Raw genomic sequence first — 23,982 nt, 5'->3', positions numbered from 1 at the left:
TGTCAGAATCTTTTGGCAGTTCTACGTTTAGATCTGTACTAATACTTGCAAACCTAATACTAGTACTTAAGGACCTAGCAATCATTGAAAAGCCGCTTTTAAGTAAGAAAAAATTATTTTAAATTTCAAACTCCCGAGTCAGTTTGCACGAGAACTCGCTGTCACGTACATATTATCTTGACTCTAAAATATTGACATCTGGACTGACAAGGAAACAAATGTACAACTGACTCAGTGAAATGTATATTGAATTAATGCCGGGAGATTCAGCAGCAATTTGATAGACCTTGCATGGACTTGATGCACCATATGTCCAAGCTGAATTTAAGTTTTTACCATCGTGGACGAATCCAACGCAACCTGCTATCTTTTAATAGCATAATTTAAAGGCTATGTAAAATAACTTGGAAAGGCACTTAAAATCGGAATGACGTTTAAGTTAGCTTCTGGCATGGCTAAACTGAATTTATATTCCACATACCGCCTAAAAGACGTCTATAAAATATGTTCTTGTTCACAACATGTCAAAAAGTTCAGTGAAAGTGATTGAAAAAATATGTTGTCGCACAAAACAGATAAAAGGTTTCGAGCACCAGATTCGCTTTTCTTTTGTCATTCTTAACACCGTTTTTAATAGAAATACTGTATTATCAAATCATCCCGAATTTTGTCTTGTTTTTCACTTCGCGTTTCCAGCGTCTGGAAATACAACACATTTATGCAGTCGAAAGGTTTTTAGAGAATAAAACATATTCATAGTGCTTTTCACGGGATTATTTGTCTTTATACAAACAGAATTGTTGCTCTGTCCTTTGAATACAAATTTGTTGAAAATTAATGTGATAATTGTTCCTGATGTAGTTTCGCATGAATTTCATAGTGTTGTATTTTTCGATATTTTCCATTAAAACACTCGTGTCTAGATAATAAAAAGTCGTATCTAATCTTGCTTGGCGTTGTAAACAGTGAGAAAACAGTTATTTCTCACATTGCCTACCGCAGGTATGATCTTTTCTTGGTTTCGCAAAGTAATATATTTTAATTAAAGGAAAGCTGAAGATGGTGACTACACGAAAGCAGTCCTCGCGTGTTCATCGCGGAGTAATATCGTGTCATTCTCTTATCACTACCCTGTTGTTATTGTCCATGGGTGCTTTGTCAGAATAAACCGGTTGGGATGACCGTTGAATAATGGTAAGGGTTTTTCCAAAATCAGCAAACCAACCGAACGAGATGGCGCTTACCATTTGCAATTCGATTTCTCGTAATTGCTTTCGGCTGATGAAAGACTGGAGACTGGCACATTTAGCAAATGGTAAAGAACTTTCCAGCGTTCCGTTCCGAACGGAAAAAGAGGACTACCTCTGAAGTTAGTCTACAATTTCCGAACGGATCTTCCAGAAAATTACAGTTCCATTTGACTTTCAACCGAAGTTTCGGGATTTTTCTGCTAAATGATAAGCACCCCATATCTGCCACTGGTGAGAATTTTGATGACGTCATTTCCCGCTTTTTAGGGTTGTTACCGGGTGACTTCAAGACACGAATATTACTTTGTTGTCTTAAAAACATGATTTTATTCAAAAACTGGTCACAAAATGTCAAAAAATATTTTGGCATTTTGGCGTGCGGAAAGACTGACTACCATTGTAAGGTTAAAGAGACCTTGTTTATTCACGAGTTGTAGCCAGCATTGAAGGCCAATTTCAGCAGTGAAAAGCATTTACTTTATTAGGAAAGCTTTTCCATTGTGTCACTTAACAGACAGTTTCCGTCTGAAACGTCTTAAATTTCTACTGCAGATGTTTTCTGTCTAGGTTCCAGACCCCCATTGATACATATAAATAGCTTTCCAAAAAATTTAACGGCTATACTTTTGAAAATGTATGTTGCCTAGCATACGAAACGTCAAGTTCATTAAATGCATGTTTTTTAAATGTTTATCACCGTTGTTTGTATTACACTTTTAATCAAGATTTTACTCACTCGCTGCATTCATCCGTGAGGTATTGCTTTTATCCCTCGAAAATAAAATTCATATTTCCGCTCCACTGTGTAATGCTAATTTTTATTATCAAGACACGAGTGTTTTAATGGAGACCACATGCCCACCACTCGTAAAATTCATACGAAGCTACATCCGGGAGCCGAGTGGGTCTTTAATTCAAATACTAGCACAGATCTAATTACATGAAACGTGGAAAATCAAGATTCTGACAAAATTACCTTTAACATCACACGCTAATTCCTCTATATTTTAACTCTCCAGAAAAAACTTTATCAGAAGATTCATTGGGACTCTATTCTTGTGAAAACACCCGGTTATTGCTATCAGTTTTCCTATCAAAAGTGGCCGGTATCAAATTCATAATACCCTAAGGCGATTTTTACCACGTTACCAATTAGGTCTCGGATTTTAAAATAAAACCCTTAATTTCTTTAAAATATTCTTAGGAAATTGGGTTAGCATTACTGGCTAGGTCAGGCAGACTAAAGCCAACTAGATTTTTAAGGGGAGCTATCCAAATAAATTACCGCATTTCAATTATCAAGCTAAGTTATCATTCATTAATCCCTCCAATACGGAACAAATTATCTACCAGACTGCCTTTTATTCTATCCAGTTATCGAGAGGTTTTTACTGATGTGCATTTAGTTTTCCTGAAGTATGTTCATCGGTAATTCATTCCTATTGTCTTCATACGACAGCTTTCGTCTTAATAAATTTTTCAATCCCTTTCGATATTTATTGTTTAAAGCAAAATAGAGGCATGGATTTAAAGCGGTGTTTGAGTAGAAAATGAACTTCGCTGCCTGAAATAATTTGTCCATTCCGCAAGGTATATGCCAATCCCATACAAAATAAAAAAGACTTGCTGCAATAGTGACCGGGGTGATGCATAAAATGAAAAGAAAAACTATGCATAGGATCTTTTTCATCACTGCCCCATCTTCTCTCCGTCTTTGGCTTCTCAATGCTGATGCACTGCTTCCAGCACGCTGACGTTTTTTCAGCTCCAACAAAATAAGTGCATATAAAGAAAAAATCACACACAAAGGTAACAAAATTAAAAACACTGAAATGAAAATAAAGTAATTCTCCTGTGTCTGTCGTTCTTCAAACTTTGACACCCAGCTGAAAGTGCAGTAAGTCTTGTTATCTTGTACCATCAGCCGTACAGTGTAAAAATAAACACTGTGCACACCAATCGCCACAGTCCAAATAACTGGAATCACAACCTTACAAACTTTGGATGTTGAAATCGGAGGCCGGAATGGGAAAACCACTCCGTGATATCTGTCGATGGCCATAACAACAAGGCTTTGGATGGACACCGCGGTAGAAATGTCTTGAAAGACGTAGACAAGCTTACACAGAATTAAACCTGCTAGTCCGTCTACGAGCCATCTGCGGAAACCTGTGTAAATTTCGGTGAGTTCTCTGGGCACGGCAAACACAGAAATTAAAAGGTTAGATGCAGCCATGTTGACAATCAAGTAATTTGTCGTTGTCCGCATTCGTTTGTTTTTCGAGACGATGATGATTACAGCTGTGTTTCCAAGCAGCGAAAATAACATGATTACAGCATAAGCAAGCGTCTTTAGGTATTTTACAGACGGCGAGTTTTCAGCGAACAGTTCGCAAGCCTGGTTTGCAGTAGAGTTCATACCGGTGAAGTTTGCTGAGTAGTTTAATAGACACATCGCCTCAAACAGCATGAACGAATGTAATCAGAAAGCCAAGTTTATTCCCATATATCAGTCTCATTTACACAAAAGACACCTGAAAACGTTTGTGGATGAAAAATTTAAATACCATTTAACTATCACTACAGGGCATTATCAATTCGTGTCCTCAGGCCAGTCACATTGTCGACGAAAAAACCTTAGCACAGACGTTTTTGAGAGATGGGCGAAAGTAGAGTTTTCTATTCTTTTAGCTGTTTTTATAGACTTCTCGTTAAGAACGTCAGGTAGTAGATGACAAAATAAAGAGGTTATAAAATCATTCCTTAGAGGATAAAATCGAGCCACCGAAAGAGCCAACAAATTAACAAAATCTCGTTCATTTGCGTCGAAAAGTCCCGTTTGCATCATCTTTGCTCAGTATTGCAAATGCATGAAAGTTCAGGTCAATACAGATAGCTTGAAATAATAGTACGCCTACAAGGAAATATAGTGACTATTCATAAACAGCTGCATTTTAAAATTCTTTTGTAAGCATCTAAATTTTCGCAACTAGTCTCGTTTGAGAGTAAAAATTCTTTTGAATTATCAACTCAAAAACGAAGTTAGTTGGGCTAATTTTAATACTTGCTAAAGAATTTTTATTGGGAAATTATCAACGCCTTTTGATTTAAATATCACCGGTAACCTCAGTCTGATTTTATACAATAAAGAGTCAATTAAAACGCAACCCAGTGATGCTGTTCATCTGCATGTCTAGTTTAATCAAGAAATGGCTAAACACGACTTTTAAAACTATTCTACTCGTGTGTAAAAAGTGGCATATCGCTTCCCTGAGCTGTCGGAGGGTGATTTAATCTTGGTGATCGAATGCCGTAAAACAATTATTGAACTCGGTTATCGCAAAGTGTCGTGACTTGTCATTGTGTAGTAGATCAGTTATTTGCCTCAGCATTCGGCTTCGGCAAATAATCGATCTACTCGCCATTGACAAATCACGATATTTTTCTCAACCTCGTCCAATTACTGTGAATGATTATGTGCACCAGATGTTATTCATAAGACATCAAAAACCGATGCGAAAGTTTCTATATAAGGTAATTTTACATTTATTATGCTAATTTAACGGTCTTGATAAACAGGACTCGCAGATTATTTTCACAATCACGTTGACAACGGTATGATGATGATTCTTATCGCTTATTTTCAATTCTTTATGTATTTCTAACTCGTTACTGATAAGCAGTAAAATACGGTAACAATAAGGAAACAGTTCACTTCGTCTGTTATTGATAAGAAAAAGGATCCAGTCCTAACACGCGCGGTGTCTTGGTTCTATTGTAACACCTAGGACTAAAGCTTATACCACTTAATCATAAAAATTACAATTTCCTCGATTGTGATTGGCTTAAAAAACTCCTATTTTCCACTAATTCACTTGCCAAGTTGTTATTGGACAGTTTGTTATCGGACAGTTCAATAAGCCAATCACATTCAATGTTGTTGTTTAAATCAGCCAATCACATTCAAAGTTGTAGCTTTAATTAACCAATCAAAACCTTGGTTTCAATTTATGCCTTCTTTGTCAGTCTTTTAATGCAATTTTTCCCTTTCATTCATAATTGGCTATTCTTAATTTGTTTTCTCGGAAATTGTAATTGTTATGATTAATTGGTAATAAGACTTCGTGTCGTCCAATTCGATCTGTAAAGATACTCGTGATAAACAAATCGGACTCCCGCTGCACGGTCGTCCGATTTTGTTATCACTCGTATTATTACAGAGCGAATTGGACTCCACTCAGTCCTATTACCATTACTTATCACAACAACAAAAACTGAATGTCGCCCTTCCGAGTCATTTGTAGGGAAAGAAAAATATATCATGTACAGACGTGTAGGAAAAAGAAAATTATCGTTGCACTGGCCGGGAATCGAACCCGGGCCTCCCGCGTGGCAGGCGAGAATTCTACCACTGAACCACCAGTGCTGATGTGAAAGGTACTCATGATCGATGTTTATAACAATTTTATTTTACTTTACTCCCTCAAGGGTAAGAATGCTGGAGTTCGATAAATGCCTCTAACTAACCTAGTTCGAGGGTCGTACTGCAAGTTACGGACCGAGTTTTGGATAAACGAGGATCCGTAACTTACAGTACTGACCGAGAAAACGAGGTTAGTAAGATATATATTACATTTCTACTGTGTGTCTGACGAGTTCGGGAACGACTTCTATTCACGCGGAACAGCTTCAAATTGAAAGCAAAACGAGTCAATTTGAGGTAGGTTTTTATACACAATTTCAGAAGTAAAAGAAAGTTTGAACTTCTACTTGGTAAAAAAGTTAAGCACACTTGGCGATAAATCACGAAACATTTTGGTAACAAAAACAGCTTTAAATTTAAGCGGGCAGCACAGTAGAATACTACCCGCTTTAGTGGCCAATCACAGCGCGCGTACTAACTGAGAGATATAATAGCGGAGCCCCATACTCATAGAAACCCGTGAATCGTGAGCGCGTAGGGAAGACGAAGACGACGTCGCTCAACATGGCGACCATACTCCGGCTAAGCATAACAATTACAATTTCCTCCAATGTGATTATTGCATAAGCTGCTGTATTTTTCTGTAATTTATCGGCAAAGTTGTAGTCGGACAGTGTAATTGGACACCTGTAATCGGACAGTTACATGAGCCCATCATTTTAAGTCCTCTCCACTTAATCCACCAATAACAACATTGATTACAATCATTATAGTAACCAGTTCAAGAGACTGAATTTGCAAAATTGTGGAGGTTAAGTCTCCGGTTTAAAAATCACTATTAAAAGCTCATTTTCAAATGAACTTTTACTTTTGTGGAAAATTGTAATGGCTATGACTAATTGGTAACAGGACATCGTGTTGTGAGATTCAGTCTGTAATCATACTCGTGATTAACAAATCGTACTCCCGCTTCGCGGTCGTCCGATTTTGTTGATCACTCGTATAATAACGGACTGAATTGGACTCCACTCAGGCCTATTACCATTATTAATAATATACATGAAAAATTACTCGATTCTGATTGGCTGAGAGCAGTGCAGTTCAAGTGTAACATCGGTGCAAAAAGTGTAACACCAGTGCAAATTACACATCGTAATTCTGGATTATGATTGGCTGAAAGACAAAAGGAAATTTTCGAAGTCAATGATATTACGTAAAATGATGACGAAAATTTGTGCGGAAACTTTGAAAAAAGTTTTCTCGAATGAAAAAAAATGGCTTCAAGAAAGGTCTTGTGGCACTTCCTCCACTGTTTATATTACTAATAAGTAATCATACGGTTTCGAGTTCAATTTGGAATTAATTTGCACGAGTGAGTTTTTTCAAAAAGCTGAAATTGCACGAGCCGCTTATATTAATAGGAGATGCGGCCTTAGTTAACAGCGTACACTATTGATATTGGATACCCATTTTATGGTCGATTGACACCCTTCAAAACAAGGTATCTCGTGACCATATTGCGGGCTCAAGTTTTGAGCTCATCGAGGTGACGTGTTTTTTAAAGTTAACCGCTGACCAAGTTCCAGCTTTTTGATTGGATCGCTCAAACCGGGTTAACTTACTGTAGTCAGGGTTGAGATGTTCGGGAACTGAGCCGGTTAACGCTAACCCAGCTTTAAAGGTTAGCCGAAGTATCAATTTTTCGTGTATAAAAATGTTTTTCACTGCTTATGTTTTGTGTGGTTTGAGATTATTCAAACTCAGAAGACAAACAATATGAGCAGAAAAACTCACCGCCAAGTTAAAAAAATTCAAATAAAAAATCTCACATATCCTGGGTTGGCTTAATCAGACTTTGAACAACCCGACCTGAAAAAAATTCAGGTTAACGCTAACGCTAACCAGTTAACGCTAACCCAGGCTTAAAAGTTAGCCGAAGTATCAATTTTTCGTGTATAAAAATGTTTTTCACTGCTTATGTTTTGTGTGGTTTGAGATTATTCAAACTCAGAAGACAAACAATATGAGCAGAAAAACTCACCGCCAAGTTAAAAAAATTCAAATCAATAACCCGACCCAGGAGCTCCGCTTTTAGGCTTGCTTTCATTCTAAAACGCATCAAATGTTTTCCATTCACGCCACTCAGGAGAAATTTAAAAACGCAACAATAACTGATCATTTTACATTTGTGTTTGAATAAAACTCGCGCAGGGGAAAATCATGATGATCGTGACGTCATCTTTTTCGAAAAGCTTCGTTTTCAAAATGTTTTCTGTCCTAACTACAACGCAAGGCCGGCGTTTTCAAATTCCTCCGGTGTGAAGAGCGTTTTCAAAAAGCTCCGTTTTCGTGACAGATTAATGTGGACGGAAGGCTTAACCGGAGAAATAAAGTACTCCGGCGTAGTATGGACGAGGTCTGGGTCGACTTGTTTTTCACTGGCTATTTAAGCATCAAAAATTGCCACTGTTTACAGACGATCCATTTTCCACTGTATAATTTGAGTGCGGGCTCCCAACCACTTCGATTTACTCGAAGCTAAATGTTTACGTGTATTTTACCCTAAACGATACATATCGCAAGGTCCACAAGAGATAGATGAAAGCTTTCGTTTGAAGAAAACAGGGATGACCTGCCGATCAACGTGCTTCAGGAGAATTTAATGCACAGAAATTCAACACGTCAAAATATAGCCTAGTCGATAATTTGTTCCATTCGAGACATTAAGAAATGACAGCGTATTGTCAATCTTTACATATTCAGATAGGTAATGTTTCCTGTGGAAATCTAGCTTGCTTTTGTTTACGTGACCTAGCCGGTGATATCAACACAATTGCCTCACGGTAGTGTAAAGAGAGTAAAGCTAAAAAATATATGTTCATGAGAATAAGGGTAAGTAGATTTCTTGGGACGCCGGGTTTGGCTTTAGTTTGAAGACTAGACCAAATTGGTGATGTTGTGAAAATCGCCCTACGGCATTCTGAATTTGATACTAGCCAGTTCTTAGGAAAGCTAAAGCAAAAAACTGTGTTTTGACGAGAATAAAGTACCTATAAATGTTTTAGCACAGTTTTATTTGGGCATTGAAAACATAGAAGGATTAGCCTTTGATTTAAAGGGAATTTTGTCAGAATCTTTTGGCAATTCTGCTTTTCATTTATTTAGATCTGTATTAATACTTGCAGACCTAATGCTAATACTTAAAAACCTAGCAATCGTTCAAAACACGCTTTTAAGAAAAAAGATATTTTTAATTTCAAACTTCCGAGCCGAGTTTGCACGAGAATTCGCTGACGGGTACATATTATCTTGACTCTAAAATGTTGAAATCTGGACTGACAAGAAAATATATAAATCTACTACTGACTCAGTGAAGTGTATATTGAATTAATGCCGGGAGATTAAACAGTAATTTGACAGACCCTCTATGAACTACTGAGGTGCAGCATATGTCCTTGCTGAATTTAAGTTTTTACCACTGTGGACGAGCCCAACCTGCTATTTTTTAATAGCATAATTTGAAGCCTATGTAAAATAACTTAGAAAGGCACTTAAACTGAAATCGGAATGACGTTTAAGTTCGCTTCTGGCTAAATTCCACATACCGCCTAAAAGACGTCTACAAAATATCTTCTTGTTCACGACATGTCAAAAAGTCCAGTGAAAGTGATTCAAAACAGAAAAAAGGTTTTCAGCACCAGATTTGCTTTTATTTTGTCATTCAGTAACACCGTTTTTAGTGGAAATATTATCAAATCATGCCGAAATTTTTCCAATGTTTTACTTCGGGCTTCTAGCGTCTGGAAAGTGTAGCACTTTTCAGTTTATGCAGTTGAAATTGATTCAGCAGCTTTTATAGAATAATACACATTTAGTGATTTTCGTGTTATTTGACCTTATACAAACAAAATTGTTTCTCTTCCCTTCGTATACAAATTTGTTGAAAATTCACCGAATCGACGTCGTAGCTGCGTGTAATGTTTTACTTCGTATTCACCTTGGATATCAACGTGATAAGGCGGTGAATAAAATCCATATCAAGAGGGTATATGATACGGGAATGACAGGATATCACTCCGCGATGAACACGCGAGATCTGCTCATCTTCAGTTTTCCCTTACCTAAAATATTTACACTGCAAAACCATGCCAGGCAACGATCATACTGGCGTTAAGCACTTGTGAGAAATAACTTTCTTTTGACTGTTTACGACGCCAAGTAATATTCGGTACGGCTTTTTATTGTCTAGACGCGAGTCTTTTAATGGAAAATACACCACTCGTCAAATTCATACGAAACTATTTCTAGAACCCGAGTGGGGTTTTGTCCATAACTTCACTAGTGAGGATATTGATGATGCCATTTCCCGCTTTTTGAGGGTTGTTTGACGGTTCCAACAGTCATTGTGTCAATAAAATGAAAAGAAAACTACACAGTGGCTTGAAGATACGAATAATTATCATTTACTCGCATTAAAAACAAGATTATACTCACTCGCTGCGTTCGTCCGTAAAGTACTGTTTTTACTACTCAAAAATAAAGTTAATATCTTCGGTCCGCCGTATAATATTTATGTTAGCGTGTTTATAATCCACCAAATATTTTCGCTCGCATCCAATTGGTCTAACCATGACTGAATTTGCCCAGCTTAAACTGGGGAATACCGATATATATTCCTCCAATTTTGAAAAGATCCCGCGAGTTTTGAAAATTTTCGGAAGGAAATAAACACAATTGCTTCTATTTGACTTTTTCTCGAGATTCCCTCTCGGAAAACTGTTCGCGTAATGTCCGCGGACAAATATCCCAGCATATGTTCGTGCCAAGTGGAGGCTTTTATTCATCTACAATTATGATTATCATAGTAAGCGGTATTGTCCACACTTACATAATATTCTAAGAGTTTTTAAGAAAACGGCCGAGAAGCTTAAATGTATGCTAAGCTTGATGGTTGTGAACAAGAAGTCCATAATTCCGCCAAAATATAAAACACTCGACTCCGTATCATGCCCATGGCTCCCGAAAAACCTCTACGCTTGGGAATGTTAGGTTGGTTGCCGTTGGGGTTCTTTCAGAAAAGTTGGGTGGGGTTGTGCGGACTACTTCCCAAAACCCTTACTCTATTTATGACCAAAATCTGCGAGTTTTGCTACCCTATATATGACTTAACCAAAAATTCGATACCCTATTTATGACCGTTGCGGCTGGCACAGTTACCCTAAACATAAGTCATGAAGGGCTTTTGTTGACGGTCTTATTGATAATGATGAAAAAGTAGCTTCGTCCAAGAAACATACCCAATTCGAGACTAGAGTGCTAAAACCATACCTATATAGCCCATATAAGGGAGTACCGCCTCCCCTGCCCCCCTTCCCCCATTAGGGTTGGTAGACCCTTGATAACGACGTGCTTAAAGCCTTGTTGGCGCGAGAGGCGAAATGACGATGGCGTGTGTTGTTGAGTGGTATTTAAATTTTGTTACGCACAAAGGCATGCAGGTGTGTCTTGTGTAAATAAGACCGATATTTAGGATCAAACTCTGCTTTCTGATTACATTCGTTCGTGCTGTTTGAGGCGATGTGTCTATTAAAGTGCTCGGAAAACTTCACTGGTATGAACTCTACTGCAAACCAGGCGTGCGAACTGTTCGCTGTTAATTCACCGTCTGTAAAATACCTAAAGACGCTTGCTTATGGTATAATCATGTTATTTTCTCTGCTTGGAAATACAGCTATAATCGTCATAGTTTTGAAAAACAAACGAATGCGGACAACGACAAATTACCTCATTGTCAACATGGCCGCATCTGACCTTTTAATCTCTTCTTTTGCCGTGCCCAGAGAACTTACGGAAATTTACACTGGTCCTCGCAGATGGCTCGTAGACGGAATAGTAGGTTTGATTCTGTGTAAGCTTGTCTATGTCTTTCAAGACATTTCTACCGCGGTGTCCATCCAAAGCCTTGTTGTTATGGCCATTGACAGATATCACGGAGTGGTTTTCCCATTTCGCCCTCCGATTGCAACAGCCAAAGTTTGTAAGGTTGTGATTCCAGTTATTTGGACTGTGGCGCTTGGTGTGCACGGCGTTTATTTTTACACTGTACGGCTGATGGTACAAGATAACAAGACTTACTGCTCTTTCAGCTGGGTGTCAAAGTTTGAAGAACGACAGACACAGGAGCATTACTTTATTTTCATTTCAGTGTTTCTGTTTTTGTTACCTTTGTGTGTGATTTTTTCCTTATATACACTTATTGTCTTAGAGCTGAGAAAACGTCAGCGTGCTGGAAGTGCATCAGTATTGAGTAACCAAAGACGGCGGGAAGATTGGGCAGTAATGAAAAAGATCCTATGCATAGTTTTCCTTTTCATTTTATGCATAACCCCGATCACTATTGCAGCACTTCTTTTTTATTTTGTATGGGACTGGCATATTCCTTGCGGAATGGACAAATTATTTCAGGCAGCGAAGTTCTTTTTCTACTCGAATGCTTCTTTAAATCCATGTGTGTATTTTGCTTTAAATGATAAATATCGCAAGGGATTGAAAGATTTGTTAAGACGGAATCGCTCTCTTGCAGAAAACAGGAATGGCTTGCCGATGAACATGCTTCAGGACAGAGAAAATACAGTCTGGTCAATAAGGCGGGATTATTCAGAAATGGGGAGTTAGCTTGATATTTGAAAATGTGGTATTGCCAAGATTAATGTTTTCGGTTAGCTAATATTTCCTGTGAAAAATTGGTTTTAGTTTGTGTGTCCTAGCCGATGATGTTAACACAATTTCCTTAGGGTATTCCAAAGAAGGTAAAGTTAAAAATGTTTTAATGAGAAAAGCGTCCGTTGTCTTTTCAAGTAGCTCTATTTGGATGGTGCTGTTTTAGTTTTTAAAAGCAGACCTAATTGGTGTTGTCGTGAAAATCGCCTTAGGTTACATGTATTATGAATTTGATACCGGCCCAGTTTTTAGGAGAGCTAAAGCAACAACGATTTTTGACGAGAATAGAGCGGAGCCCCTATGAATCTTTCAACAAAAAATTTTTGGATAGGTAAATAGAGGGGTCAGCGAGTGATTCAAAGGTAATTTTGTGAGAATTTTCTCCACATTTTTTTTAAAAATTAGATTAGTCATTGTGGCACTAAAGAGATAAAAGAATTTTTAGTACCGGATTTATTTGTCGTCTCCACATTACCAATACCCCTGTTACAGGAAATTTAATCCAACGTTTCCGAACTATTTCCAACGTGTGGAAATTATCTGCAGCACATTTTACGATTCATTCGAAAATTATTCAGCAGCTGAATGTGGGGTTTTAGAGAATAATACACGTTTCTATTTATTTTTTTACTTAGAGGGCTTTATACAAACGACATAATATTGTTGCCTTATCTGTTGGAAAAACATTTGCCCTGAGTCTCTCAATCAAAATCGCAGCTACATATATTTATGTAAACTCGTTTAAAAGCAAGTGCTGTTTTGTTTTGTTGGTGGGTGTCATTGTGATAAAGCGTGGCTAAAATTCTGTCATAGCTTGTCACAAGTATAGTGATATGGTATCACTTCCTGGGGAATGATACGATATCGTTTCTTGATGGACACGCGGGTCCTGTTGGCGTTTGGTCGCAATCTTTAATTTCTCTGTTCAAATGTTTAAAACTGCGAAACCTGGGAACAGTCGTGTTTACGTAATGCACTTTGTCAGTTTGTTTGTTGGCTGTTTAAATACAGCTTTATTGATCATCGTGATGGTCCGTATTGTTCAAAATTGTAAAATATACTAAGAGCTTTAAAACTTTACGAAAGTCGCTGGTGAAGGTTTTCAGCACTCGCTACTTTATGGATCGATAAGTACCACAGCCCTGTATTATATGATGCTTAAATAATGGCATCAAACGAGTACTGAAAATCATTGGAGAACGGAAACTGATCATCGTCCTAGCATAATACGTTATGATAACAACAATGCAAACTTTCAAAAACAGCCTTAATGCTAGCTTTAATTCTTTATGATTCACGAGATGATTCCAAAAAGCACTAACCGGGTACAAGAAAGAACTGATAGAAGTTGTATAGATGCAACTTTGGAAATTGCAGAGGACTAAACCAAGGTGGGCAAGACCACTTTAAGGACAAACGTGCGGGGTTTAATATGCAAATGTAGCTTTCTAGCAGTTTTTCTTGATCAGACGCGACACCAATTAGCTTGCTACTTCAATTCTAATCGAAAATTTCAGCTGGCGAATAACATCCAGTGGTACATTTAATTGAATATCAACCTAGCGATATCTCATGAAATAGAATTCTAATGCGACGGAAGCAGTGAATCTGAATATACCTTTTATGAATATAAAATCTCAACATGCAGTAAGAGCTGCTTAAATGTGAATTTTATTATTGCGCTCTGTCTTTTCGCAATGTTCAGAAGTCTTGGTTAGGTCTTGGTAAGTTGTAATTATAACATTTTCCTCGTCCTTGATTATTTTGGACGTCCTTATAGTCATTAAATATTAGCTTTCTTCAACGTGACAAAGGGATACAACTGGAAATTTCTTCGTTTGGTAATATAACAATTATAACGTAATGAATGAAAAACGTAATCCATTGGCAGCGAATTTCGATGAAAATGCTCCCAGTTTTGAGCATTTACCACGCATTGATATTAAAAATGTTGCTGAACAGTAATTGAACGTCCAAAGGCGGTTTTCAGATTATCGAAGAGGACTGAGAAAGGATTCAAATGGGAAAAAAATTAAGAATAAATACATTAGGGAAAGATACTCTCGAACGCAGAAGAAAGAACGCCAAACTGATTATACAGAATATTGAGGAGACAGGGCATGATCAAATCAACTTTGCTTCAGCGTTCTTCTTTTTACATTTGTCGGCCGGAGTAACTGGTCTTCTTTCATCACCAGCGATGATTTAACTCGAATTCTTCGTGGTTTATCTCACTGTGCTTGGCAGAATAGCCTTGAAATCGTTACCCTGGCGATATGGCAGTGCTAAAATAGAGTTTTTAAAGAAGAAGTGGACGGCAAATCAAAATTATTCAATATGGAAGGCAAATTTCCACTTCCACACAAAATAGAACGGATGCTGTAAATGTTTGTCGGGCATCGCGCAAAATGCAATTGCGACCCAGTCGACAGCGGCGCAGATGTTGTCAAGAACTTTGGCGTTTTCTTGGAAACTTTTAGCGTGTGGATGGAATGCCGGATCTAGTGTAGCAGCTGAATGTTCACTTGAAGCTTGAAAAGAAGATCAACAAAAGCCCTTCGCAAATTATGTTTATGGTAATTTAACATTGGTCTGAACTAAGGAACTTATTATAACGCAGGTCTGAAACAGGGTTTTGATTTAAGGGTTAGGTCATAAATAGGGTTTCGAATTTTTGGTCAGGTCATAAATAGGGTAGTGAATATCGCATATTTTGGTCATGAATAGGGTAAGGATTTTGGGAAGCGGGTCGCACACCCCCACCCGATTTTTCTGGGAGTACCCCCCGCTGGGGTGAAATCTAGTCAGCTTTAGTTTACGTGACCTAGCCGGTGATATTAACACAATTGCCTCCGGATAGTCTTAAAAGAGTAAAGCTAAAAAATATGTGTTTATGACAAAAAGGGGTTTGTAGGAAGTGTTATTCCTTACGGCATTCTGAATTTGACACCAGCAAGTTTTTCAAAAAGCTAAGCAAAAACTTTGTTTAGAAGAGAAAAGAGTCTCTATAAATCTTTTAACAAAGTTTTATATGGACAGTGGAAATATAGAAGGGTTAGCCTTTGATTTAATAAAGGGAATTTTGTCAGAATCTTTTGGCAGTTCTGCGTTTAGATCTGTACTAATACTTGCAAACCTAATACTATTACTTAAGGACCTAGCAATGGTTGAAAAGCCGCTTTTAAGTAAGAAAAATTATTTTAAATTTCAAACTCCCGAGTCAGTTTGCAGGAGAACTCGCTGACACGTACATATTACCTTGACTCTAAAATGTTGACATCTGGACTGACAAGGAAAATCTACAACTGACTCGGTGAAATGTATATTGAGTTAATGCCGGGAGATTCAGCAGCAATTTGATAGACCTTGCATGGACTTGGTGCACCATATGTCCTTGCTGAACTTACGTTTTTGCCATCATTGACGGACCCAACGCGACCTGCTTTCTTTTAATAGCATAATGTAAAGGCTATGTAAAATAACTTGGAAAGGCACCTAAAATCGGAATGACGTTTAAGTTCGCTTCTGGCTAAACTGAATTTATATTCCACATACCGCCTAAAAGACGTCTACAAAATATGTTCTTGTTCACAACAAGTCAAAAAGTCCAGTGAAAGTGATTGAAAAAAAAAATTGTGGCACAAAACAGGTAAAAGGTTTTGAGCACCAGATTTGCTTTTCTTTTGTCATTCTTAACACCGTTTTTAATAGAAATACTGAATTATCAAATCATCCCGAATTTTATCCTATTTTTCACTTCGCGTTTCCAGCGTCTGGGAATGCAGTACTTTTATGCAGTCGAAAGGCTTTTAGAGAATAAAACATACTTATAGTGCTTTTCACGGGATTATTTGTCTTTATACAAACAGAATTGTTGCTCTGTCCTTTGAATACAAATTTGTTGAAAATTCACCGAATGGACAACCTGTATTGTTTAACTACGTATTCACCGTGAGTATTAATATGATAATTGTTCCCGATGCAGTTTCGCATGAATTTCCCTAGTGGTGTATTTTTCGATATTTTCCATTAAAACACTCGTGTCTAGATAATAAAAAGCCGTATCTAATCTTCCTTGGCGTTGTAAACAGTGAGAAAACAGTTATTTCTCACATTGCCTATCGCAGGTATGATCTTTTCCTGGTTTCGCAATGTAATATGTTTTAATTAAAGGAAAGCTGAGGATGGTGACTACACGAAAGCAGTCCTCGCGTGTTCATCGCGGAGTAATATCATGTCATTCTCTTATCATCACTAACCTGATAATATTGTCCACGGGCGCTAACCATTTGTCACAATAAACCGGTTGGGATGACCATTGAATAATGGTAAGGGTTTTTCCAAAATCAGTAAACCAACCGAACGAGATGGCGCTTACCATTTGCAATTCGATTTCTCGTAATTGCTTGCCGCTGATGAGAGACTGGAAACTAGAAAGTTTAGCAAATGGTAAAGAAATTTCCACCGTTCCGTTCCGAACAGAAAAAGAGGACTACCTCTGAAGGTAGTCTACAATTTCCGAACGGATTTTCCAGAAAATTACAGTTCCATTTGACTTTCAACCGAAATTTCCAGACTTTTTTGCTAAATGGTAAACACCTCATATCTGCCACTAGTGAGAATTTTGATGACGTCATTTCCCGCTTATTAGGGTTGTTAAAGGGTGACTTCAAAATACGAATATTACTTTGTCGTCTTAAAAACATGATTTTACTCAAACACTGGTCACAACATCAAATGGGACCATTTTGACATTTTGGCGTCCAGCAAGACTGACTACCATTGTCAGGTTAAGGAGACCTTGTTTATTCAGGAGTTGCAGCCAGCATTGAAGGCCAATGTCAAGAGTGAAAAACTTTCACTTTATTACGAAAGCTTTTCCATTGTGTCACTTAACAGACAATTTCCGTTTGAAACGTCTTAAATTTCTACTCCAGATGTTTTCTGTCTAGGTTCCAGACCCCCACTAATACATATAAAGAGCTTTCCAAAAAATTTTTACGGTTATACTTTTGAAAATGTATGTTGCCTACCATACGAAACGTCAAGTTCATTAAATGCATGTTTTTTAAATGTTTATCACCGCTGTTTGCATTATATTTTTAATCAAGATTTTACTCACTTGCTGCATTCGCCCGTGAAGTATTGTTTTTACCACTCGAAAATAAAATTCAGATCTTCGCTCCACTGTGTAATGCTAATTTTTATTATAAAGACACGAGTGTTTTAATGGAGAACACATGCCCACCACTCGTGAAATTCATGCGAAGCTACATCCGGGAGCCGAGTGGGTCTTTAATTCAAATATTAGCACAGATCTAATTACATCAAACGTAGAAAATCAGGATTCTGACAAAATTACTTTTAAAATCACACGCTAATTCCTCTATATTTTAACTGTCCAGATAAAACTTTATCAGAAAATTCATTGGAACTCTATTCTTGTGAAAACACCCGGTTATTGCTATCAGTTTTCCTTTCAAAAGTGGCCGGTATCAAATTCACAATACCCTAAAGCTACTTTTACCACATTACCACTTAGGTCTAGGATTTTAAAATAAAACCCTCATAAACACATATTTGTTAGCATTTCTCAGTTTCCTTAAAATATTCTTAGGAAATTGGGTTAGCATTACCGGCTAGGTCAGGCAGACTAAAGCCGGCTAGATTTTTGAGGGAAGCTATCCAAATAAATAACCGCATTTCAATTATCAAGCTAAGTTTTCATTTATTAATCCCTCCAATACGGAACAAATTATCTAGGAGACTGCCTTTTATTCTGTCGAGGGGTGTATATTGATGTGCATTTAGTTTTACTGAAGCACGATCATCGGTAATTCATTCCTGTTGTCTTCATACTACAGCTTTCGTCTTAATAAATTTTTCAATCCCTTTCGATATTTATTGTTTAAAGCAAAATAGAGGCATGGATTTAAAGCGGTGTTTGAGTAGAAAATGAACTTCGCTGCCTGAAATAATTTGTCCATTCCGCAAGGTATATGCCAATCCCATACAAAATAAAAAAGAATTGCCGTAATAGTGACCGGGCTGATGCATGAAATGAAAAGAAAAACTATGCATAGGATCTTTTTCATCACTGCCCCATCTTCTCTCCGTCTTTGGTTACTCAATACTGATGCACTGCTTCCAGCACGCTGACGTTTTTTCAGCTCCAACAAAATAAGTGCATATAAAGAAAAAATCACACACAAAGGTAACAAAATTAAAAACACTGAAATGAAAATAAAGTAATGCTCCTGTCTCTGTCGTTCTTCAAACTTTGACACCCAGCTGAAAGTGCAATAAGTCTTGTTATCTTGTACCATCAGTCGTACGGTGTAAAAATAAACGCTGTGCACACCAATCGCCACAGTCCAAATAACTGGAATCACAACCTTACAAACTTTGGATTTTGAAATCGGAGGCCGGAATGGGAAAACCACTCCGTGATATCTGTCGATGGCGATAACAACAAGGCTTTGGATGGACACCGCGGTAGAAATGTCTTGAAAGACGTAGACAAGCTTACACAGAATTAAACCTGCTAGTCCGTCTAGGAGCCATCTGCGGAAACCTGTGTAAATTTCGGTGAGTTCTCTGGGCACGGCAAACGCAGAAATTAAAAGGTTAGATGCAGCCATATTGACAATCAGGTAATTTGTCGTTGTCCGCATTCGTTTGTTTTTCGAGACGATCATGATTACAGCTGTGTTTCCAAGCAGCGAAAATAACATGATTATAGCATAAGCAAGCGTCTTTAGGTATTTTACAGACGGCGAGTTTTCAGCGAACAGTTCGCAACCCTGGTTTGCAGTAGAGTTCATACCGGTGAAGTTTTCTGAGCAGATTAATAGACACATCGCCTCAAACACCAGGAACGAATGTAATCAGAAAGCCAAGTTCATTCCCAAATATCAGTCTTATTTACACAAAAGACACCTGAAAACGTCTGTGGATGACAAATTTAAATACCATTTAACTATCACTACAGGGCATTATCAATTCGTGTCCTCAGGCCAGTCACATTGTCAACGAAATACTCTTTAACACAGACGTTTTTGAGAGATGGGCGGAGGTAGAGTTTTCTATTCTTTTGGCCGGTTTACAGACTTCTCGTTAAAAACGTCAGGTAGTGAATAACAAAATAAAGAGGTTATAAAATCATTGCTTAGAGGATAAACTCGAGCTACCGAAAGAGCCAACAAATTAACAAAATCTCTTTCATTTGCGTCGAAAAGCCCCGTTTGCTTCATCTTTGCCCAGTATTGCAAATGCATTAAAGTTCAGGTCAATACAGATAGCTTGAAGTAATAGCACGCCCACAAGGAAATATAATGCCTATTCATAAACAGCTGCAATTTAAAATTCTTTTGTACGCATTTCAATTTGCCCAGCTAATCTCGTTTGAGAGTAATAAATCTATTCGTAAAAGGTACAGCCACTTAATTAAGTCTTGTACTTAGCAGGTAAGCAATAAAGTTCATTAAAAGCAGCATATTCCTATTAAAAAATTATCAACGCTTGTTTGATGTAAATATCACTGGTAACCTCAGGTTGAATTTATATAATGAAGAGTTAACTAAAATGCAACCCCCGTGATGCTGTTTTTCTACGTGTCTAGTTTAATTAAGAACTGGTCAAAAACGACTTTAAAGCTATTCCGCTCGTGTGTAAAAAGTGGCATATCGCTTCCCTGAGCTGTCAGAGAGTGATTTAATCTTGGTGATCGAATGCCATAAAAGAATTATTGAACTCGGTTATCGCAACATGTCGTGACTTGTCATTGTCTCGTAGATCATTTATTTGCCTCATCCTTCCGCTTCGGCAAATAATTGATCTGCTCGCCATTGACAAATCACGATATTTTTCTCAACCTAGTCCAATTATTGTGAATGATTACGTGCACGAGATGTTATTCATAAGACATCAAAAACCGATGCGAAAGTTTTTATATAACGTAATTTTACATTTATTATTCAAATTTAGCGGTCTTGATAAACAGGACTCGCAGATTATTTTCACAATCACGTTGACAATGATATCATGATGATTCTTATCGCTTATTTTCAATTCTTTATGTATTTCTAACTCGTTACTGATAAGCAGTAAAATACGGTAACAATAAGGAAACAGTTCACTTCGTCTGTTATTGATAAGAAAAAGGACCCAGTCCTAACACGCGCGGTGTCTTGGTTCTAGCGTAACACCTTAGACGAAAGCTTACACAACTTAATCATAAAAATTACAATTTTCTCGGTTGTGATTGGCTTAAAAAACTCCTATTTTCCACTAATTCACTTGCCAAGTTTTTATCGGACAGTTCAGGAAGCCAAACACATTCAAAATTGTTGTTTAAATCAACCAATCACATTCAAAGTTGTAGCTTAAATCAACCAATCACAACCTTGGTTTGGAAACTTGGGGAGCATGCCCCCGGACCTCCCTAGCAAAGAGCGCCTCCGGCGCTGGATTTTCATTTCAATTGGGTCACCGATAATACAGTAGGAACCCCTCTATGCAAAAATGCTGGCTGCGCTCCTGGCTCAGTCCTGTTACCATTACTTATCACAACAAAAAGACTGATTGTCGCCCTTCCGAGTCATTTGTAGGAAAAGAAAAATATATCATGTACAGACGTGTAGGAAAAAGGAAATTATCATTGCACTGGCCGGGAATCGAAGCCAGGCCTCCCGCGTGCCAGTGGAGAATTCTATCACTGAACCACCAGTGCTGATGTGGAAGAAAAGTAGGATGTTTATAGCGATTTTATTTTACTTTGAAACATCTTTTCTCGAATGAGAAAAAATGGCTTCAAGAAAGGGCTTCCAGCACTTCATCCACTGTTTATATTATTAATAAGTAATCATACGGTTTCGAGTTCAATTTGGACTTAATTTGCACGAGTGAGTGTTTCAAAAAGCTGAAACTGCACGAGCCGCTTATATTAATAGGAGATGCGGCCTTAGTTAACAGCGTACACTTTTGATATTAGATACCCATTTTATGGTCAATTGAGACCTGCCAAAACAAGGTATCTCGTGACCATATTGCGAGCTCAAGTTTTGAGCTCATCGGGGTGACGTGTTTTTTAAAGTTAACCGCTGACCAAGTACCAGCTTTTTGATTGGATCGCTCAAACCGGGTTAACTTACTGTAGTAAGGGTTGGGTTGTTCGGAACTGAGCCAGCTAACGCTAACCCAGGCTTAAAAGTTAACCGAAGTATCAATTTGTCTTGTATAAAAATGTTTTTCACTGCTTATGTTTTGTGTGGTTTGAGACTATTCAAACTCAGAAGACAAACAATATAAGCGGAAAAACACACCGCCAAGTTAAAAAAATTCAAATCAAAATTCTCCCACATCCTGGGTTAGCTTAATCAGGCTTTGAACAACCCGACCTAGGAGCTCCGCTTTTAGGCTTGGATTCATTCTAAAGCGCATCAAATGTTTTCCATTTTCGTGACAGATTAATGTGGACGGAAGGCTTAACCGGAGAAATAAAGTACTCCGGCGTAGTATGGACGAGGTCTGGGTCGACTTGTTTTTCACTGGCTATTTAAGAGTGAATGCCTATAAAAATGGACCTAAATCGCCTATCAGTGGCACAAGTCGAAAAATCGATTTCGCTTGTATTTTGTCCATAAATAGGTCCTAGTAAGAATAGAAACGGACCGTAGTTAGTTTCTGCTAATACAGCTTTCTTTGGTAGAAATACGCCAAAAATGATTTCGACCCGATTGGGCTCAAAATCTACTTCCGGTTTTGCTGAATTTTCCGAATATTTGATTGCTTCGCGCTCCGCAGAACAGCTACTTGAGAATCTTTCAATGGATTTTATATTCAGTTCAGGTCTTCGTAGTGTGACTGAGCGAAAAATAAAATAAATCAAAGTTAGTTTTGAGCCCGAAAAGAGATCAAACTGACACGCAAAATTTTACAGTATGTCACAAGAGAATTATTGAATAAAAACATCGCCATATTTTTCTATGGGCTATAACTTTAAATACCCTAAAAACGCTTTCTACGGATTAAATATACACCCACCTGTTAGGATATCAAAAAATATCTCTGGGCAAATGGTTTCAAGTCGCCCGCCTTGGCCTGTGTTTCTCGTAGATTTTGCCCAAAATCCGCCATTGGAATGTAAACAATTGCGTGACGCGGAGAGCCACTCTCGAGTAAAATATTCGTTTCCAGCAATCCGATGAAAGCAATTTTTGAAACGTTGTGTGGATAAAATAATGGAAAATGGTTTTTTTGTTGTTGTTTAAGTTAGTATAAATATATATGTTTTTTCATTTGCATTGCAACACCCACATCCCTGATAAAGAACGTTACTACAGTACTCCGGGAAATGATTTTAACACTTGTTTGTTTTATTGATTTCACTGATAACTTACAATACAGTGGCAGTTTTAGAGATACACTTAACCAGTCCTCTATGGTTTATGGCAATTGAATTGCTGACAAATAAAGTCAAGTGGAAATACCATAATTTCTATAAACTACTAACTGCGTGACGGCATCTCAGCTCTTCTAGCTGTGTAGAAAATTTGTACCTACACAATATGCTCAAACTCAGCTAGAAAACCTGGAATTTCTTGAATTGAATTAGTCGAGGAAGAAATTGCGTTTAAGTTTCAATCATACTGGGAAAAAATCCATCTTTTCTACTTTGGTTGTTTGATCAATTAACTGAAATTTGCAGATCATAACACTGGTAGACAAATCATGTAAACATTACAGTGGTCGATCTAGGACTAGGTTTACACTAAAGGAGTTTTTTTGGATTCGTAAAAGTTCCTGGATTCATCAATTTTAGAGTATTCGGATTAGTAGGAGTTTACAGTGAAAGGATATTCGGATTCTTAACCGTTTATACACGACGATAACTCCGGGAACATTCATGATGGAATGGTTAACAAGCAGTTTGTTGCCTCGACGACGAGAAACAAAATGCCTCCGAAAATAAGGCTAGGGGTAGGTTGAGACAGTCTGAAGCTTTCTTTCAACTCGCTGACCACGGTACTGTTATCCATCATGTCAGGTCCCTCCAGGTATTTATTCTGGTCTTTACTTAATATCTAGAACCGTCGAGCTTTTCGATCGTGCCATCGTCGTCATCTACGCAGTAAAGTATAAATTGGGTTTCTGAGGAGTATGGCATGACCCAATATAAAAGTGATTACTTACACCTGAAACAGCACGAGGTAATCACCCAGCGACCGCCATCAAATGGCCATCAATGTGCCTACGACTCGATTACGACTGGATCATGTAATCCGCCATTTTCGTTTCACCGCAAACTCAAAAGATCACAGGCGGAAAAATATCCGGCTTCGAGAGAAAACCGTTTACACGACAAAACTCTCCGGATTCAAAAGATTTCGGATTCAAAGTTCCCACTTTAAATTCCGGATTCAAAATCTCCGGAGACACGACCAAACCGGGGAGTTTTTATTTCGGATTCGTCCACTTTTGTGTAAACGGCAAAATCAATCTGGCACGAAAACGTTCCGGATTCATCACGAATCCGGGACAATTTCCTCTAGTGTAAACCTACAATCCTGGCCATAAGTTGTTGGGACA

The 23,982-nt window shown here is 37.8% G+C and overlaps 3 protein-coding genes and 1 non-coding gene across 4 annotated transcripts; 1 reads left to right on the top strand and 3 right to left on the bottom strand.

Moving 5' to 3' along the window:
• Positions 1-2,614: 2,614 nt before the first annotated feature.
• Positions 2,615-3,674, bottom strand: LOC145486249 (QRFP-like peptide receptor). The gene has a single exon (XM_081464872.1). It carries the CDS (start codon positions 3,667-3,669, stop codon positions 2,653-2,655), a length of 1,017 nt encoding a protein of 338 aa, XP_081320998.1. The 5' UTR covers positions 3,670-3,674; the 3' UTR covers positions 2,615-2,652.
• Positions 3,675-5,605: 1,931 nt separating this feature from the next.
• On the bottom strand, positions 5,606-5,676 carry Trnag-gcc (transfer RNA glycine (anticodon GCC)). Its single transcript has one exon. It is a non-coding gene; the product is annotated as a tRNA-Gly (tRNA).
• A 4,834-nt stretch (positions 5,677-10,510) lies between these two features.
• LOC145486987 (substance-P receptor-like) lies at positions 10,511-13,073 on the top strand. Its single transcript, XM_081465694.1, has one exon. It carries the CDS (start codon positions 11,251-11,253, stop codon positions 12,346-12,348), a length of 1,098 nt encoding a protein of 365 aa, XP_081321820.1. The 5' UTR covers positions 10,511-11,250; the 3' UTR covers positions 12,349-13,073.
• A 3,699-nt stretch (positions 13,074-16,772) lies between these two features.
• LOC145487177 (QRFP-like peptide receptor) lies at positions 16,773-20,319 on the bottom strand. Its single transcript, XM_081465904.1, has one exon. It carries the CDS (start codon positions 19,251-19,253, stop codon positions 18,252-18,254), a length of 1,002 nt encoding a protein of 333 aa, XP_081322030.1. The 5' UTR covers positions 19,254-20,319; the 3' UTR covers positions 16,773-18,251.
• Positions 20,320-23,982: the final 3,663 nt, after the last annotated feature.

This window comes from Orbicella franksi, chromosome 5 (genome assembly GCF_964199315.1).
Source record: "Orbicella franksi chromosome 5, jaOrbFran1.1, whole genome shotgun sequence".
NCBI classification, from domain to species: Eukaryota; Metazoa; Cnidaria; class Anthozoa; order Scleractinia; family Merulinidae; genus Orbicella; species Orbicella franksi.
The sequence above is the reverse complement of the archived record's forward strand: the minus strand, read 5'-3'. Positions and strand labels throughout refer to the sequence as shown.

Excerpts from the sequence above, each read along its gene's own strand:
- LOC145486249 (XM_081464872.1), bottom strand. The coding sequence starts at position 3,669 with ATGAACTCTACTGCAAACCAGGCTTGCGAACTGTTCGCTGAAAACTCG.
- LOC145486987 (XM_081465694.1), top strand. The coding sequence starts at position 11,251 with ATGTGTCTATTAAAGTGCTCGGAAAACTTCACTGGTATGAACTCTACT.
- LOC145487177 (XM_081465904.1), bottom strand. The coding sequence starts at position 19,253 with ATGTGTCTATTAATCTGCTCAGAAAACTTCACCGGTATGAACTCTACT.